Source organism: Triturus cristatus, chromosome 11, assembly GCF_964204655.1.
Source record: "Triturus cristatus chromosome 11, aTriCri1.1, whole genome shotgun sequence".
Taxonomy (NCBI): domain Eukaryota; kingdom Metazoa; phylum Chordata; class Amphibia; order Caudata; family Salamandridae; genus Triturus; species Triturus cristatus.
The window spans coordinates 105,755,241-105,773,144 of record NC_140594.1 but is presented as its reverse complement, the minus strand read 5'-3'; the positions used below and the strand labels follow the sequence as shown (position 1 = coordinate 105,773,144).

The 17,904-nt window shown below is 46.4% G+C and overlaps 1 protein-coding gene across 1 annotated transcript in view; it reads left to right on the top strand.

The window, feature by feature from the left end:
- LOC146783426 (uncharacterized) overlaps positions 1–4,052 on the top strand; it is an 86,810-nt gene extending 82,758 nt beyond the window's left edge. The window contains exon 5 of the mRNA XM_085632833.1: positions 3,445–4,052. Within this exon, the coding sequence (XP_085488959.1) occupies positions 3,445–4,052 (608 nt within the window). The remainder of the gene's footprint in view (positions 1–3,444) is intronic.
- Positions 4,053–17,904: the final 13,852 nt, after the last annotated feature.

The following is a 17,904-nucleotide window of genomic DNA, read 5'->3' as shown; positions in this document are numbered from 1 at the left end:
AAATGAAAATGGCATCGAAGATCGTGGCCAGGGGTGGGTGGGGGGGGGGAGGGGGAGGGAGGGGACAGGGGGGGATGGGCAACTTAGTCAGGTAGTTGGAAAGGAGCAAAAAAATTGAATAAGGATTGTAGAACTGCTGTCAGTCTCTTCCCAGTTACAATCGCCCTGAACTGAGGCTTTACCCCCTCTTACACCACTTGCACCTTTTGTTAGGCCTAATGCCCATCAACAGAGAATGCAGGTCTATATTTTCCTGTCCAAGCAACCACCGAAGTTCTTGTTTGATCCACCGTGCTACTGGAATCATTGATGAGTAGCTTCCGAATGTTGAGGACCACCCCTGAAGATGATGAACCAATAGATGAAGTTGCAGATTGTCTCATGGTAGTTTCATCATCAAGCTGCTGTGTGGTTCTCCGCTATCAACCTGTCGCATGCTTAAGCCTCTGTTCTCTTTATTAACTTTAGAGCACAGCAAATGTTTTTGTCTTCTCATGTTGGTAAGGAATAGACCACTTATAAACATTTGGAAAAGTGATCTGCAAACCTGCACTTGCTGTGTTGGCAGCTGCTGTGCCTTCTGCATGTTGAGAAGAGATCCATATGACTGGAGAGTTTTACATATTTCTTGCACATCCTTGCAGCCCCTAGAAAAATAGGAGGAACAAATGATCTTGTACATTAAATACAGATATACTTGGAAATGACTAGAGTGTAATAGCTGCCAATGTTGCCATCATTTTTTTTAAAGAATCTTGGAGCCAATGTTATGCAAAATTGGAGCACTTCAAACTGGAAATGTCTTTCAATGACAAAGAATATTAGAAATCTCAGAAATTTCTAATCAATTGGAACATGTAGGTATCCATCCAGTATATCTAACAATGTTAGATAATACCCCAGCAATATAATTGGAATTATTGCTGCAGAGTCACCATCTTAAATGATTTTTGATGCACAATGTATTAATTTCTTCAAGTCCAACCCTGAATCAAAATCCCTAGAAGGATTTTGTACTAACAATCATATTGAATATCAACCTTGGATCTTTTCCTCCTCTGGTACTGGGATTACTGAAGCGTAGTGTATAAATGTTTGCAACTTATGCAGCGCTTGATGATGAAGAGGGTGTTACGGAGTGGCATTGAAAGCTTCTATTGGTTGCTCTCAGAATTGGATCCAATAGCCTACCTTTATGACATCCAATACTAATTTGGCTGAAATTGTGGCATTCCAGACCATGAGCAGACCCTCACTCTATGAGATGCACTCCTGATCTAGTCAGGATTTTGGGGGAGAGGTGGTCTGGGAAGCAGAGGCTTGCCAAGACTTGTTAGAAGTAGTCGCGCCATGTCACGAGCCCTTCCCAGGTACAGTTGCGATGGTTGCTTTCTTGACAGCAGCCAGAAATATTTCCTCTTTATAAATGTTAAGTAGTCCGGCACTCAAAATTAAACAATCATGCTAACACATAACGTGTAATTGGGCAGACCCACAGCCGGGTCAGAGTAAGGTTTACAGTTGGAGAATAGGTTTTTGGAAAAATGCCTGCATTGCTATGAACAGAGGCCTGAAAGCTTAGAACATTTTGACCCCTGATTCAAGGTTCATCTTCTAGGTAAGCATAATAAAGAACCCTGTAAGCATCTGTTCATCGCGTGTAGCATTGTAGATTCACAAGCCCTACAGACTCATGCCACCTAGTGTTAGGCTCAATTGATTGCAACTTGTTTTTGTTCGAAGAGGTCTTTTGAGTCACAAGATATTGTGTGACTCCTTTACCTGCCAATGTGCAGGGGCACTGATTTTATTGTTAGATTGTTGTCCACACAGAGTAAATATGGAGCAGACTAAGTATGGAGTAGTAAGTTGGATAGTATGGTGACAATGCATGTGATGTGTATATAAAAGAGAAAGTTAAAAGTGAGGATATGTTGCAACCACAGGCTCCCGAGGAGGAGGGTGCATGTGGATCTACAGCACTATCCTCTACAAACAGATGCTTACAGGGTAAGTAACACACTCCACCATTGTAGCCTGTGTGGCTGAATATACACACCCCTTGAATAGATTGTAAAACAGTACTCCCTATATTGGTGGTCAGCCAGTGATGGTGCTGCTGTCTGAAACCGAGCCCTTAAGACAATTTGTCTTATTCTAACTTGTTGGTGTGCCAGGATGTCCACACAGTAATGTTTTGTGAAGGTGTGTGGAGTTCACCATGTATCTGCTTTACAAGTGTCAGCTATGGGGCTACTCTGCATTTTTCTTTAGGATAGCCCTGTCATGTATACCATATTTGTACATACATTGTCCCATCCACATGTCAATAACGATTCTAAACAGGTGACCTTTTACCTAGTAGCTTGCTCCTGTCTATTGAACACCAGGCTCTAAGTATTGTACCATAATCCCTGTACCTGACGTATATAAACATGCCCTCTGGCACAGTATAATTATTATGTATAAGGGCCACCACTTTTTTCATCCTTGGCCAACAGCCAGCTGTACATGATCGCATTTGTTTGGGAAAACATTCATGATTGTTTCAAAAACATTTATGGTTGTCTTCAAAACATATCGATTCTATAAGAAACCCTGAAGTGACCACTTTAGTATAAAAGACCCTCACTCCCCTCTACAAATTGGGGGAGAATTCCTTCCAAGCTGACACAAGGTCCTACATGCTGAATCTTCAACACGCAGCGGTCTGATATCCCTTGCGGGTAGTCATCCTCGAGGCGGAGACGGGGTCCTTCATTCTCACCTACAGAGCACAAAGCCCCCAAAACACAAACTATTAGGAGCTACAGACAGTGGCACAAACTGACTCCCACTCTCTTCCAAGACACCTTTGTTCCACCACAGTATTCCAACTCTGTCACGGTAGAAAAACGTCTAATAGCCTTTGAGGCAAGCATAAAGACCCCATTAGATATGCTGGTACCTCTGAAAATATCTCCCGAGGCCTCCAAACAACCTCAGACTCCTTGGTACACCCCTAATCTCTGGACTGAAAAAATCCAGTGCAAGAAATTAGAGCGACAGTGGCGACGCACACATGATCCCCACGACAAAGAAAGATTCAAATCTGCTCAGATCAAATAACATAGCAGCCTGAAAATCTCCCGAAAAATATATATTGCAAATCTACTTGATAAGGCAGATAGCTCTCCCAAAGCTTTATTCCAGGTCCTCAAATCATTCACCAACCCTAAAGCGAGCAACACAGAAGAGGTGCCATCTCAGACTCTATGAGACAATATTGCAGAATATCTCACATTAAAACTAGATAACATCTACAAGATCACTGCGGCCAATGGCTCCCGATCAAGCCACATATCCGAACCTCGGCTAACACATATAAACTAGAGGAATTTCCCATGCTCTCCCCTGTAGAAACTGATTCTTTATTAAAAATGACTAAATCTGGTTCCCCTTTAGACCTGATCTCAGCCAAGACCACCGGCTCGCTCGCCCCCATTTGTTCCATATTAAATAGCTCCTTAAAGGAAGGCAGGCTCCCCAAGGAATGGAAAGCAGCTCAGATCCTGCCCCTCAGGAAAAATGCCAAACTTCCACCTGATGACATCACTAACTACCGCCCAATTTCACTACTCCCTCTGCAAAGTAAACTACTGGAGAAGCACATTAACAAACACCTGTCCGAATTCATAGAAATCTCCAACTGCCTCGACCACTCACAACCAGGATTCCGACCTAGACACAGTACGGAATCAGCACTTGTGACCGTCACAGACAACATCCGAATGCTAGCAGACAATGGTCAGGCAGTGATTCTTATACTGCTCGACCTGTCTGCAGCATTCAATACCATCTCCCACCAGATCTTGCTGGAGAAACTCAGAGATATAGGCATTCAGGGGAATGCACTAAAATGGTTGACTGACTTTCTGGCGGACAGAACTCAAACCATCATCCTCGGTCCTTTCAGATCACAGACCACCAATCTTTCTAAAGCTGTGCCCCAGGACTCATGTTTGAGCCTACCTTATTTAACATTTATGTTACACCGCTTGCGCACCTACTGAGAAACATAGGGTTCATACCAATTTCCTATGCCGACGACACATAACTGCTTCTCTCTTTTGACAAGAATGACATAAGCACTCAGATTACCTTCTCGGAGGACATGAAAGCCATCACTGATTGGATGAGGAACAATTTCCTTCAGTTGAATGCTTAGAAAACAGAAATTATGTTATTCAAAGAAGCAGTAACAAGATGGTCACCCAACTGGTGGCCAGGAGTACTAGACCCACCCTGTCCCCAAAACAAGTGTTAAAGAACCTAGGGGTCCAAATTGACCAGAAGTTAAGCTTGGAGTAGCATGCTACCTCAAACAATAGGGCCTGCTTCCACATACTAAGCCTTCTTCACAGAGTCTTCCCCCTACTCCCATTATCCACACGAAAAACCCGGATACAAGCCTTGGTCTTAAGCCATCTGGACTACTGTAATGCTCTTTTGATCTCAGCCAAGGAATCTTCCTTAAACAGACAACAAGTGGTCCAGAATACAGCAGCCCGATTAGTGACCAACGCCCCACCCAGAACAGCTTCACTTCCCCTACTCCGTAAACTGCATTGGCTACCCATTCACATTTGCTGTATGGTCTTTAAAGCCCTAAACAACATGGGGCCTAGGTATTTGACGGACAAGCTGGTCAGATACACTCCCTCCAGGACCCTCCGCTCAGCGTCCAAAGATCTCCTACACATACCTCGCATAAGACAGGCAAGGTTGGGGGGCAAATCCTTTTCCTATTTGGCACCAGTGCTGTGGAACCAACTGCCCATCCACCTACGTCCCTGCACCAACTACCTACCCTTCAGAAAAGTTAAAAACCTCACTGTTCTGATCTTTACCGTTTTGGTTGTCTAGGGCTGTTACAACGCGGAGACACCCCGGTTGGGGTGTGCGCTCTATAAATTATATAGATAAATAAATAGCTAGATATACGCATATACATGCTACACACACACATCTAGGCTAGGTACATTCAGGCAAATTAATTAGGGCGCACATTTTATGAATATGCAAGTGCTACTGTTTTTTTCTGACCTGCTTATGTTCATCTTATTAGCACTATGGTAGAAATGGATCTACTATTTACTATATTGGTAGCAGCAATCTCTTTGTATGCTACTGTCTCCTGATTGTTGCAGCACATATGCTTTACACAAGGCTGTCGCTGGATCAATAAATACTTATTGAAATGTCCTAATTGTCATCCTGTGTATTTTCTAAGAGTAAGCAGGCACGAGTGTCTGAGAAAAACGTATTGTACTGTTTTCTATGATACCCGATTCCTCAGGGATGTCATGTTCAGTGGTTGCCAGAAACTGCCTACACCACTGTAAGATACAGGGGGGTGGTAGTGGCACTGTAGATCTAGCTGGTCTAACGGCTGACATATCCTGTGGGGGTGTCTGGAAGCGGTCGGAACACCAAGCCCTCAGTTTAGGTCATCCAAAGGCAACAAAAAGGATTAGTTACTTACCTGTAATCCTAGTTCTCATCCAGGGGTATACTCATCAAAGTCATAATCTATGAATAATCCCCGCCCATGTGCGGGATCCCGGAGCATATAGAAAATACATATATATACATATATATGCATATGTGAAAACATATACATGCAGCCTAAAAATGTTTCAAACATGGCAATGCTGTAAATTACATAGGTTTGCATAGCAGTGCCCCCTAACCCATAAGGAAAAAAGGAAGCACCAAGCCAATTGTAACACAGCAATGCTTTATTGCCATAAAGCAAACTTTTAATTGTAGGCATTCGCCTGTAGGCTGCAGTAGAGTATCAAGAAACAAAGAAAACTGACACCTTGCCTTTAAGGCATTAGAGTAGGGGGCCCGTGCCTTTAAGACCTGCAGGAGACCCCCTGCTCCCATGATGCACTACAGGTGGCAGTTGGCCCAGTTCTTTTTGGCGGTGCATTCGCACCTGAGCATATCTGCATTCCATAAACAATACCTTAAGGAGAACAATGCTCGTCCGGGGAGGTGGGTGGGTCGCTTATGACTTTGATGAGTATACCCCTGGATGAGAACTAGGATTACAGGTAAGTAACTAATCCTTCTCATCCAGGGGATACTCATCAATAGTCATAATCTATGAATAGAGTAGCAAGCCCATACCCAAAGTCTCGCGGACGAGCACTATAGCATTTAGAACATGTAGTAAAATCACATTAACATAGCAGACATGCAAACAAGTTCCTCAAAGAGGACTGCCCCACCTGGGCGTCGGCCTGTGCGTCTGAATCTAGGCAATAATGGCGTGTAAAAGTATGTACTGAGCGCCATGTAGCCGCTTTGCAAATTTCAGACATGGGAACGTTGCGAAGGAGAGCTACAGTCGAAGCCTTCCCTCGAGTAGAGTGTACTTTAGGTCTACCCTCCAGAACCTTACGGGACAGTTGGTAAGACAGAGCTATACATGAGACAATCCATCTAGAAATGGACCTCTTGGAGGCAGCCAGCGCGGTATTCGTGGGCCCGTAATTAACAAAGAGCCTGTCGGACTTTCTAAGTGGAAGGGTCTTAGCCAGATAAAATTTCAATACCCTCCGGAGGTCAAGACAATGTAAGGCTCTCTCCGGGGGGAGTGGTTGGCTGAGGAAAAAAGGTGGGCAACTTGATCACCTGATTAATGTGGAAGTCCGAGACCACCTTGGGCAGGAAGCTCGGATGAGTACGGAGCACCACTCTATTAGCATGGAAAACCGTGTAAGGTTCCTTGCAGCAGAGGGCCTGAATTTCGCTCACCCTGCGGGCAGAAGTGATGGCTACCAAGAAGGCAGCCTTCCAGGTCAGATGCTGCAAGGATGCCTTATGAATCGGTTCAAAAGGGGCTCCCATCAGCTTAGAGAGAACAATGTTGAGTTCCCAGGAAGGGGAAGGAGACCTCACTGGTGGAAATACCTTCTTAAGCCCTTCTAAGAAATCCTTAACCACTGGCACCTGGAAGAATGAGGTCTGGGTAGGAGATTTCCTATAAGCTGTGATAGCAGCTAAGTGGACTCTGATGGAAGAATACTTTAACCCAGACTTCGCCAAGTACAGTAAGTAGGGGAGAATAACCTGTTCTTGACCCCGGATCGGATCAAGGGCGTTATCACTACACCAAATGCAGAATCTCTTCCACTTGAAAGCATAAGACTTCCTAGTAGAGGGTCGCTTTGCTTCCCGGAGGATGCTCATACATTCCGGTGGAAGATCTAAATGTCCGTAATGGATGAATTCAGGAGCCATGCCGTCAAGCGAAGGGAGGGGAGGTTGGGATGGAACACTCTCCCCTTGTCCTTGGTCAGCAAGTCCGGTAGGCAAGGCAACCTCCGGTGTGGTACCTCTGACAGCTGGAGTAGGTCCGGGTACCACCACTGACGTGGCCACTCCGGGGCTATTAGGATCATCCGAGTCCTGGCCCTGTAGAATTTCTGTATCACAGCTGGGATGAGGGGGAGAGGAGGAAAAGCGTATAGCAATGTCCTTGACCAGCTGATCAAAAGTGCGTTCCCCTGAGACCCCTGTTGGGGGAACCTGGAGGCGAAGACGGGGCATTTTTTGTTTCCGCGTCTGCGAAAAGATCGATGTCCGGTACTCCCCACAGCCGGAAGATCTCTTGAGCGACGTCTTCGTTGAGCACCCAGTCGTGCACTTCGACGAAGTTTCTGCTGAGGACGTCTGCCTGCACGTTCAGGGTCCCTGGCAGGTGAACAGCGATGATTGACAGGTCTCTCGCCAGAAGCCATCTCCAGATGGACTGAGCCTCCAGAGACAGGACTCGTGATCTGGTGCCTCCTTGCTTGTTCAGATAGAACATAGTTGTGGTGTTGTCTGTCTGAACCTGCACATGGTTAGTTTGGAGGGACGGATACAGGGATTTGAGAGCGAGATGGACTGCTCGTAGCTCCAAGAAGTTTATGTGATAACTCTGTTCGATATTGGACCAGAGACCTTGTACTTGAAGCTGGCCCATATGAGCACCCCAGCCCTGCATGGAGGCATCTGTGACCAGTGTCTGTGTCGGTGGTGCTTGAAGGAAAGTGACGCAGTGAAGTAGATTGGAGCGTTTCATCCACCACCTGATGGAGTCTTTGGCCGCTTGGTGAAGGGAGATGAGATCTTCCCAGCGGCCGGACCTCTGTGACCACTGATCCTCTAGCTCTTGTTGCAGAGGTCGCATGTGAAGACGTGCATTGGGCACCTTGTAAATGCACGAGGCCATCGACCCCAGAAGAGACAACACTTGCCTGGCTGTGGGAAATGCGGTGTTGAGAAGCTTGTGGCATTTCTGAAGCATGGATGATAACCTCTCCTCCGAAGGACACATGCTTGCCTTTGCGGAGTCTAGAGAGGCACCCAGGTAGTGAATCCGCTGAGTGGGATTGAGGACCGACTTCTTGTAATTGACCTGTAGACCCAGTGAATGTAGCAGTTTGAGGCGAAACGAGAGATGGCTCCGAAGAAGAGCCGGCGTGGAACTTTTCAGGAGCCAGTCGTCTAGATAAGGGTAGACGAATATCTTCCGCCTGCGGAGGAAGGCAGATACTAGCGCCATACAATTTGAGAATGTTCGTGGAGCGGATTTGAGGCCGAATGGTAGGACTCTGTACTGATAGTGCCGACGAGAGATCTGAAATCTGAGAAACTTTCGATGTTTCGCTGAGACAGGAATATGGAAGTAGGCATCCTGTAGGTCGATGGCACACATCCAGTCCCCCTGGTGGAGATGCGGGATGATCTGATGCAGGGCCAGCATTCTGAATTTTTCTTTTCTGACAAATCCGTTGAGGAGACTGAGATCGAGAATGGGTCTGTACTCCTTGACCGCTCCTCATTTTTGAACAAGAAAATACCGTGAGTACACTCCTTGATTTCTCTGCCTGGGTGGAACTTCCTCTATGGCGTTCTTGGAGAGGAGAGTGGCTACTTCGTCCTGTAAAAGTCGTTTTTGGATTTGAGGGAGTGGCTGCCTCCGTGTGGGTACCTGCGGAGGGGGAGACTTGAACCTCTGCAAGTAGCCATGCTGTACAATATTCAGCACCCATCTGTCTTTTGTAATAGCTTCCCACTCTGCCAGGTGAACACTGATACTTCCTCCTACCGGAGTGGCGAACGAGCGCGGAGGAAGTAAGATCTCACTGCTTTAAAGGCTGTTTGGTGGAGGACTGCTTCTGTTTCGCATTTCCTCTTCCTCTGCTGCGACCCCTTTGTTGGAACTGGGAACTCTGTTGATTTTGGGAGGACCATTGGGGTGTTTGAACGCGCTGATGAAATGCACGCTTGTCGCCCTGCCGAAAGCGCTTTCGGAATTCCTTGCGCTTTTCCAGCCCCAATGCCTTAACGGTGTCCAACTCAGCCTTCATTTTGTCATCCGCGTGAGCCCCAAACAAAGATGACCCGTTAAAGGGGAGATTGAGAATCCTCTTCTGTGCATCAGGCTTGAGGCCCGTTAGCCTCAGCTAGGCAGATCGCCGCGAGCATACGCCATGCGAGTAGCCATGTGCGGCGAGATCGGAGGCATCAGCAGCCGCACTGATGATTTGATTGGCTACCAGCCTGCCTTCCTGGAGAATATCTGTGAAATCCTGCCTGTCTTCTCTTGGCAATTTCTCAGCGAATCTTGCGAGGGAATCCCACAGAGAACGATCATACCACCCTAGCAGGGCTGAAGCACTAGCCACCATCATGTGTGAGGCAGAAGTGTTGCACATCTTTCTGCCATAAGAGTCCATCAGCTTGCTGTCTTTCTCAGGGGGGACAGAAGATGACACTGAGGCCAAGTGAGACTTCATGGCCGCTGCCACGATCACGGAGTCCGCTGGCGGGTCCGCCCTCAAAAATAAAGGATCCTCAGCAGGAGCCTTGTACTTTTTCGCTATTCTTGAAGGCACCGAGCCCGCCGTAGCCGGAGTGAGAAACGTGGCCATAGCTGGCTCCAACAATCCTGGCACCAAAGGTCTGGGTGCTGACCGGTGATGCAATGTATCAAAGATAACTGACGTGGGTGCCAGAGGGGTGTGCAATGCGATATTCAGTGTCTGCGCACCTCTACCCAGGACGTCAGAGAACGTAGCGATGTCATCCACTGGGGACACTCGCGACGGAGGGGTCGAAGAAAAGGTCGGAGAGTAGTCCCGGACCGAGGACCTTGTGGATGAAGAGCCAGTGTACGATCTAGTGCGTCGCCTTTTGTGGGGGCGGTCGCTGTGGTGAGCTCTGGACCGTGATCTGTGCTTTGACGGAGATCTTGGTCATCTGTGTGTGGAGCGACGGTCCCTGGAACGAGACCGGCGTGGGGAAGGAGGCCTTGGACTCCCTTGAGGAGACTTACTCCTGCGCGGAGAGATCCGGGATGGAGAATACGTGCGGGAATAGTCCAATCCCGGACTTCTACATGTGCCTGCACCCACATCCTTCAACCAGCGAGGTGAAAGTCCGAACCTCTCTGGAGCCTTAGGTGACCCTTCTGGAGAGATCTGCACGATGTGCAGGCCTGGAGACGATGACCGCTCTGCTGAAGTGACTCTTCTCTCCGCGGTCACTGCAGCTCTATCCTTCGACGTCGAACCCCTCGACGTCGATGACGTTTGTGTCACCATAGGTGCCAATTGTTGAGTCTGGTGTTCAGGCCTCGACGCCGATCGCCTACGGCGTTGCGGACATATAGACGCCGATCGTCTTCGTACCGGTACCTGACGTCGACCGGATGACTTCGACCTTCCCTGACGTCGACCTGGCGACTGCGACGTCGACCTCTCACGACGTCGACTTGGCGACTTTGACGTCGACCTTCTACGACGTCGCCTTGGTGACCTCGACGTCGACCTTCCATGTCGCCGAGTGGGGGTTTGTCTTGGTGTCGAACAACCCACTCGTGGCGAAACGTACGTTGCCACATCTCTTGATGCCGACCCCATTGAGGGCGGTGGAGAGTGTCTCGACGTCGACGGAATCTCCAGATCTCACCGGACTAGCAGCCTTCGCGCCCGAAGGACTGCGCGTCGATGCGACTTACTTCCATGCGGCAGAGATGAATCTCTTGACGCCGAAGTCGTCTTCTGCTTTTTCGCCGGTACCTTCGACGTCGACGACGAATCTCCTGGAGCCTTGGTCTTCCTGGAGTCAGGAGAGGTGGTGTGTCGCCGTTTCTGAGATTGCGTAGCTGAAGAAGGTGGTCTTGAGGAAGAATGATCGCCTTCACAACGGCTTCTTTCCTTCTCCAGCTGGGCATGTAGCTTAATGCGCTCTCTATCCCTCAGAGTGCGCTTGGAGAACTTCTGGCAGTGGGGGCACCGGTCAGGAGTGTGTTTAGATGGCAAACACACAATACACACAGAGTGTTGATCCGCCAGTGCCATCTTATTGCCACAAGAAGGGCATTTCCTAAATAAAGGAGGCATTCCGACTGGAAAAATTTCGAAATTTTACAGGAAACCAGCAGAATCTGCCTCAGGAACCAGAAATCGTCAAAAATTTCAAGAAAAAACCAAAATTACAAAACTTTCAGTCAAAAACTGAAGAGCTCAAGCTCCAGGATCCTCATAGAAGGAGCCGGAAAAAAGAACTGACCCAACTGCCACCTGTAGTGCATCATGGGAGCAGGGGGTCTCCTGCAGGTCTTAAAGGCACAGGCCCCCCTACTCTAATGCCTTAAAGACAAGGTGTCAGTTTTCTTTGTTTCTTGATACTCTACTGCAGCCTACAGGCGAATGCCTACAATTACAAGTTTGCTTTATGGCAATAAAGCATTGCTGTGTTACAATTGACTTGGTGCTTCCTTTTTTCCTTATGGGTTAGGGGGCACTGCTATGCAAACCTATGTAATTTACAGCATTGCCATGTTTGAAACATTTTTAGGCTGCATGTATATGTTTTCACATATGCATATATATGTATATATATGTATTTTCTATATGCTCCGGGATCCCGCACATGGGCGGGGATTATTCATAGATTATGACTATTGTTGAGTATCCCCTGGATGAGAATCTACTGTGTCTTGCGAAAGTATTTGATCCTGTCAGTTTAATAAACGATGATGCGCTTAACGGCAAATGTTTGTAGTGCTGTGTTGGCTACTGAGGTGGTCTGTGGAAAACATACTGGGAGCTCAGGGGTTTGGTTGAAATGGAAAGGTAACAACCTTGGATAAGAATGTATGGTTGGTCCTAGGAACAACTCTGTCATTGTGGACCTGGATGAAAAGTAAGTTCTTGCAGTGTAATAGCTCACTATTCGCCTGAGGGACGAAATAGCTAAGAGGAAGGCAACCGTCCGTGATCCGAATTGGAGAGGGCAAGAGTATAGTTGTTTAAAAGGCGGGCCCATGAGACTGGTAAGGACAACACTGAGGTTCCAGCTTGAGGCAGGTGGCATGATTCTTTGAAGGCTTTGATGACAGGGATTTTGAAAAGTGATAAGTGTTCCATGTTCTGCATACATGCAGCGATGGTGGCTAAATGTAGCCATATAGGTGTAGGATAGCCCTGATTTTTCTACATACAGGAGGTAGCATACAATGTCTTAGACCACTGGTTTAAGAGGGGTCTCTGCAATTTGAGATGGAATAGCGGACAAACTTTCCACTCAACAGTACAGCAGGCCTGTGCGGTGGGCCTGCGGGCTTCCTTCAGGATGTCCACGCATTCTTGAGGTAGGTTAACGTAAATAAATGTTGTTACCTCAGGAGCCAGATTGCCAGGTTGAACTGGCTGGGGTCTGGATGTCAGACTCTGCCTTGGTTCTGTGTAGGTCTGGCCTCTTGTGAAGTGGCTTGTAGGGAGCAATGAAGATCTCTAAGAGGGTTGAGAACCATGGTTGTCTGTCCCACGTAGAAGCCTCACTATGAAAGGGAGAGGAGGAAAAGCATTGACAAAGTTTCCTGACCAGTTCATCCACAAAGCATTGCCCATGGACTGTGGTGTGTAAACCTGGAGGTGAAGTATTGGCATTTTGCGTCTTTGCAAGTGGCGAAGAGGTCTATCCCTTGGACCGATCCCCAACGATGGATGAACAGGAGTAGGCCATGTGGGTGGAGTTACCACTTGTGGTCTTGATGCTGCGTCATGCTGAACAGGTCTGAAAAGTCACTGTCCACACCTGGGAGGTGCTAGGCGGTGTTTCAGATGCTGAATAACCCAAAGTCAAATTTGCTGTGCCACTTTTGAAACAGCGGGAATGTGGACTATCATGTCTGTGGAGATAATATATGGCGGTCATGTTGCTTGTCCATTCCAGGACTACTTTGCCCTGAATATCGAGTAGAAAACCCTTGAGTGCTAGCCAGGTGACCAAAATTTCCAGGTGGTTGATGTGGAGACCTTGTTGATGAGGTGGCCACAGATCCTTGACTGCCAAGTCTACAAGATGCGTCCCCCAACCTGAATTTTTCATTCATGGTAAACGTCACTTGTGAATGGGGTTCATAAAGGGCCTACCCCGCAACAGGTTGTTGCTGTTCCACCATAGGAGAGAGTGATGGGTGTTGGCCCTTGTCAACACTAGATCCCGCCAACGACCCTCTGCTAGTGACTACTGTGCCAAGAAGCACTTCAGTAGCAAAAGCATGCGAAGCCTGGAATCTGAGGCTATGTCTGTGCAAGGGGTCATCATCTCTATGAGGCACATTACCGTTCTGACCATGAGAGAATGATGCGACTGAAAAAGAGGGAGTAGCTTCTGAAATGTCGCCACTCTTTGGTTGCATGGGTACCTCTTGGCGGTGACTGTATTTAGGCTGGACACTAGAAAGGGCTGAACCTGAAGAAGCTAGCAATGAGACTAGGAGCATTAACTGTGAATCACAAGTTGTGAAGTAGGGACATAGCAGCATGGGTGTGGGCTAGGCAGCCAGCGTGTGTTTGTTGTTCAGCAATTACCTAAGTAGGGGAACACATGCATTCACCCCCTGCCTCCTCTGAAGTGGGGGGCTACAACTGCTAGGCACTTGGTAAAAACCTTTGGGGGTGTGGTGATTCCAAAGGTTAACATCTTGAATTGGTGTTGCTGGCTAGTGACTGAAGCACATATGGCTAGGACAATGGGTTTATGACAGTAGGCGTCCTTCAGGTCTAGCCTGGTCATAAAGTCACCTTGCCGCAGCAGGTGGGAGAGCATCCTGTAGGATGGTCATATGGAACCGTTCAGAGAGGAAATATCTGTTGAGAGACCCGGGGTTGAGGTTTGGTCTGAGGGAGCTATCCTTTTTGGGAATTAGAAAGTAAAGAGAGTAGATGTCTCTGACTAGGTGTTGCAGGGGCACTGGATCTAGGACTCCTTTGGGTAGGAGTGCCTGAACTTGCTCTTGCAGCAGGCAAAGGTGTGCGGGCTGAGGATATGTGTAGTGGGTGGGATATTTGGTGGAGTTGAAAGGAATTCTAAGCAATAACCGTCCTCAATAATGGATATAACCCAACGATCTGAAGTGATTGTCTAACAGCAAGGGAGAAACCCCTGTAGTCTCCCTCAGTCAGGTGTCGTGTAATTGGGGGATGTGGGACAAATCAGTGTTTGGAGGCAGACGTTCCCTTACCAGATGTGCCTTTGCTGGAGTTGTCTTGGAGGCTGCCTTTCAGGCACCCTGTACCCCCTTCCTGGTGGTAGACCTCCTGATGCCTTCTGTATGACTGGGTACTGTCAGGTGAGGTGGTTTAGCATCCACATTTTATTGTGGCTTACGAAAGGAACCCTTAACGGCCAGGGTTTGGAGGGCACCTGTAAAGTACTGATGTTGAAGCAAGTGGATGATTTTACAGGATTTATTTAAATTCCTTGAGTAGAGACACAGTGCATCCTAACAGGTGAAGTATTTCCATCAACTGTCCCCTCTGGAACATAGAACACAAGTCATAGCACGCAGGCATGCTGTGTTCCATGCTCCAACAGGGAACTGCACGAGATAACAATGAAGCAAAAGGAATAGACAGAATGTAACACATTTCCCCTCCTACACAAACAAAAGGAAAATTAAGACAGCAACCTCAAAGGTAATTTTCTTTCCCTGACATTGCTCTTAACTCTGGATGCTACAGATTGTGAAGGAAAAGAAACATCATTTAAAACATCACAGGACCTCTGAGAAACGATAGACTTATCACAATGTACATTATTACATTTAGCAACTCTTCTAACATTCCAGACTCTACCATCCTGGGTAATGACACTATTCTTGCAGACCTTCACTACCTTGATAGGATGATAAAATTTGGAATAGCCTTTAACCAAGAAACCAGGTTTTCTGATTCTGACCCACTCCCCCACCACAAAATCAGGAACTCTGACCTTCATACCAGAGTCAAACCTCTTTTTCATAGCCAGTTGTTTAACCTCAACCCGTTTGGCAACCACCTTAACATCAGTGGTGTCATTGGTTCTATTGATTTTCTTTATCCACCATGGACAAATGTCAGATGAAGGTTCTCTCCCTTTCAACAATCTGAAAGGACTCACACCGGTAACTGAATGTGGTGTAATACGATACATCCACAAACTCTTCCTAACAACCTCTAACCAAGGCTCAGTAGAACTGAGAGCCAAATGAACAGCTTCTTTAAGAACACGATTAAATCGTTCCACCTGACCATTTTCTCTAGGCTCATATAAAGAAGTAGTTAAGTGTTTGACATTACACATTTTAAAAAACAATTCCATTTCATACGATGTAAGTTGTACTCCATTATCAGTCACAATTTCTTCAGGATAACCTTCATGTGCAAAAATTTCCTTAAAGAAAGTGATAATTACTTGGGAAGAAGCATTAGCCACAAATTTAACTTCTGGCCACTTAGAATGATAGTCAATCATGACCAATGCAAAACGAGCACTTGAAGGTAAATCTCTAAAAGGCCCAGAGATGTCAAACGCCACTTTTTGCCAAGGAAAATCCGGCCATGAAACAGGTTTGAGTGGAGCAGACGAAGTATGAAGCATACGATCACTGTTGATGCATTCCTGACACTCCCTGACAGACTTATCCACCATTTTATCAAGACTAGGCCACCAAAAATTCCCCCTGATAAGACGCTTCATAGATGACATACCTAAATGAGTCTGATGAGTAAGAAGCAAAATTTTCTTCTGCATAGACCCAGGAGGAATAATCTTGCCCCCTTTGAAAAGCAAGCCATCACTTTCCTCTATATCAGAAGATATGCGACAAAACGGGGCAAGATCAGCAGAAGCGAATTTCTCTTTAGGCCAACCATTCTTGACACAATCAAGTATCTTTTGGCATAATGAATCATTACTCATCTCCACCATCCAATCATCCTCAGATAATTTCAAAAACTCATCCGAAACAAAATCTTTGATAGAAGCAACAACATCCATATCTTGTTCAACACAAGATACGTTCACATCCTGGCATGGTAACCTTGACAGAAAATCAGCAGTAACATTGCTTTTACCAGGTACATATATCACTTCAAAATCATACTCTTGGAGACGAGACGTAAGGCGAGCAATACGGGCTGTAGAATTCCAACCACCCCCAGGAGATAAAATCCCAACAAGAGGTTTATGATCAGTCCTAAGTGTAAACCTACTTCCCCAAACATAATTACGAAAATGCTCAACCGCCCAAATACAGGCTAATAGCTCCTTCTCAATGACAGCATATCTTCTTTCCGTTTCTGAGAGTGTCCGTGACGCAAACGCAACACACCACTCATCCTTGCCAGCAGTTTGACTAAGGACACCACCCAAACCGTACAGGCTAGCATCAACAGTGATAATACACTTTTTATTAAGACAAAACGACTTCAAGGTAGGAGCATTCACAATTTCCTCCTTAATTTGCCTAAAAGCCGCTTCCTGTTTACCAGTCCAGACAAATTCAGAGGACTTCCTCATAAGCTCCCTGAGAGGTTCCATTTTTGTGGCAAAATTTTGTATAAACTTACTGTAATACTCACATAGCCCATTAAAAGAAAATAGTTTTTCCCTATTATCCGGAGCCGGTGCATTGACAATAGCATCCACCAAGGTCTTCTTAGGAACCACACCCTCCCCGGAAAGTGTGTGTCCTAAGTATTCCACAGAATCACAAAAAAACTTGCATTTGCTAGCTTTCAGTGTTAGACCAAAATCACTTAATTTAACACACACTTCCCTAAGATGATGAGAATGTTCATCCTTATTTTTGGAAAACACAAGAATATCATCTTGGAAACATTTGACAAATGAGCCTAAATCTTTAAAAATATGATACATGGCTCTTTGGAACACGGATGCAGCCGAAGCCAGACCAAAAGGCATTCTCTTAAACTGAAAAAGGCCATGAGGTGTTATAAAAGCTGTGTAATGTTTTGAATCATCAGTCAGTTCAATTTGATGGTAGGCCGATCGAAGATCAAGAGTGGAAAACACAGAAGCACCATCCAACATACACAACATCTCATTGATGTTCGGGAGGGGATGACAATCAACGACCAAATTTGAATTAAGTGCCCTCAAATCCACACATAGCCTAATACTCTTATCAGCCTTAAGAGCTAAAACAATGGGAGAAACCCACTCCGACGACTCAATCTCTTCAATCACACCATCTTTAACCATGGTGTCCAACATGTCCCTTAATTCTGTTCTGATGCTAATAGGAACCCCTCTTAACTTTTGTTTTACAGGTACCGAACCAACCTTAACCTTTATTCTGTGGCTGAACCCTTTAAGTTTTCCCAAGTTATCCGAAAATACATGAGGGAATTGATGTGAGACATCTAAACCAGACAAAGACAACGCAAGTACAGAAACAGGTTCTTTGGACCTAGGATTCAACATAATGCCAAGCTTAGCTTGGTCACACCAGCCTAAAACATTGACTCCTTTAATCGCTACATACAATTTAATAGTAGCCGAATT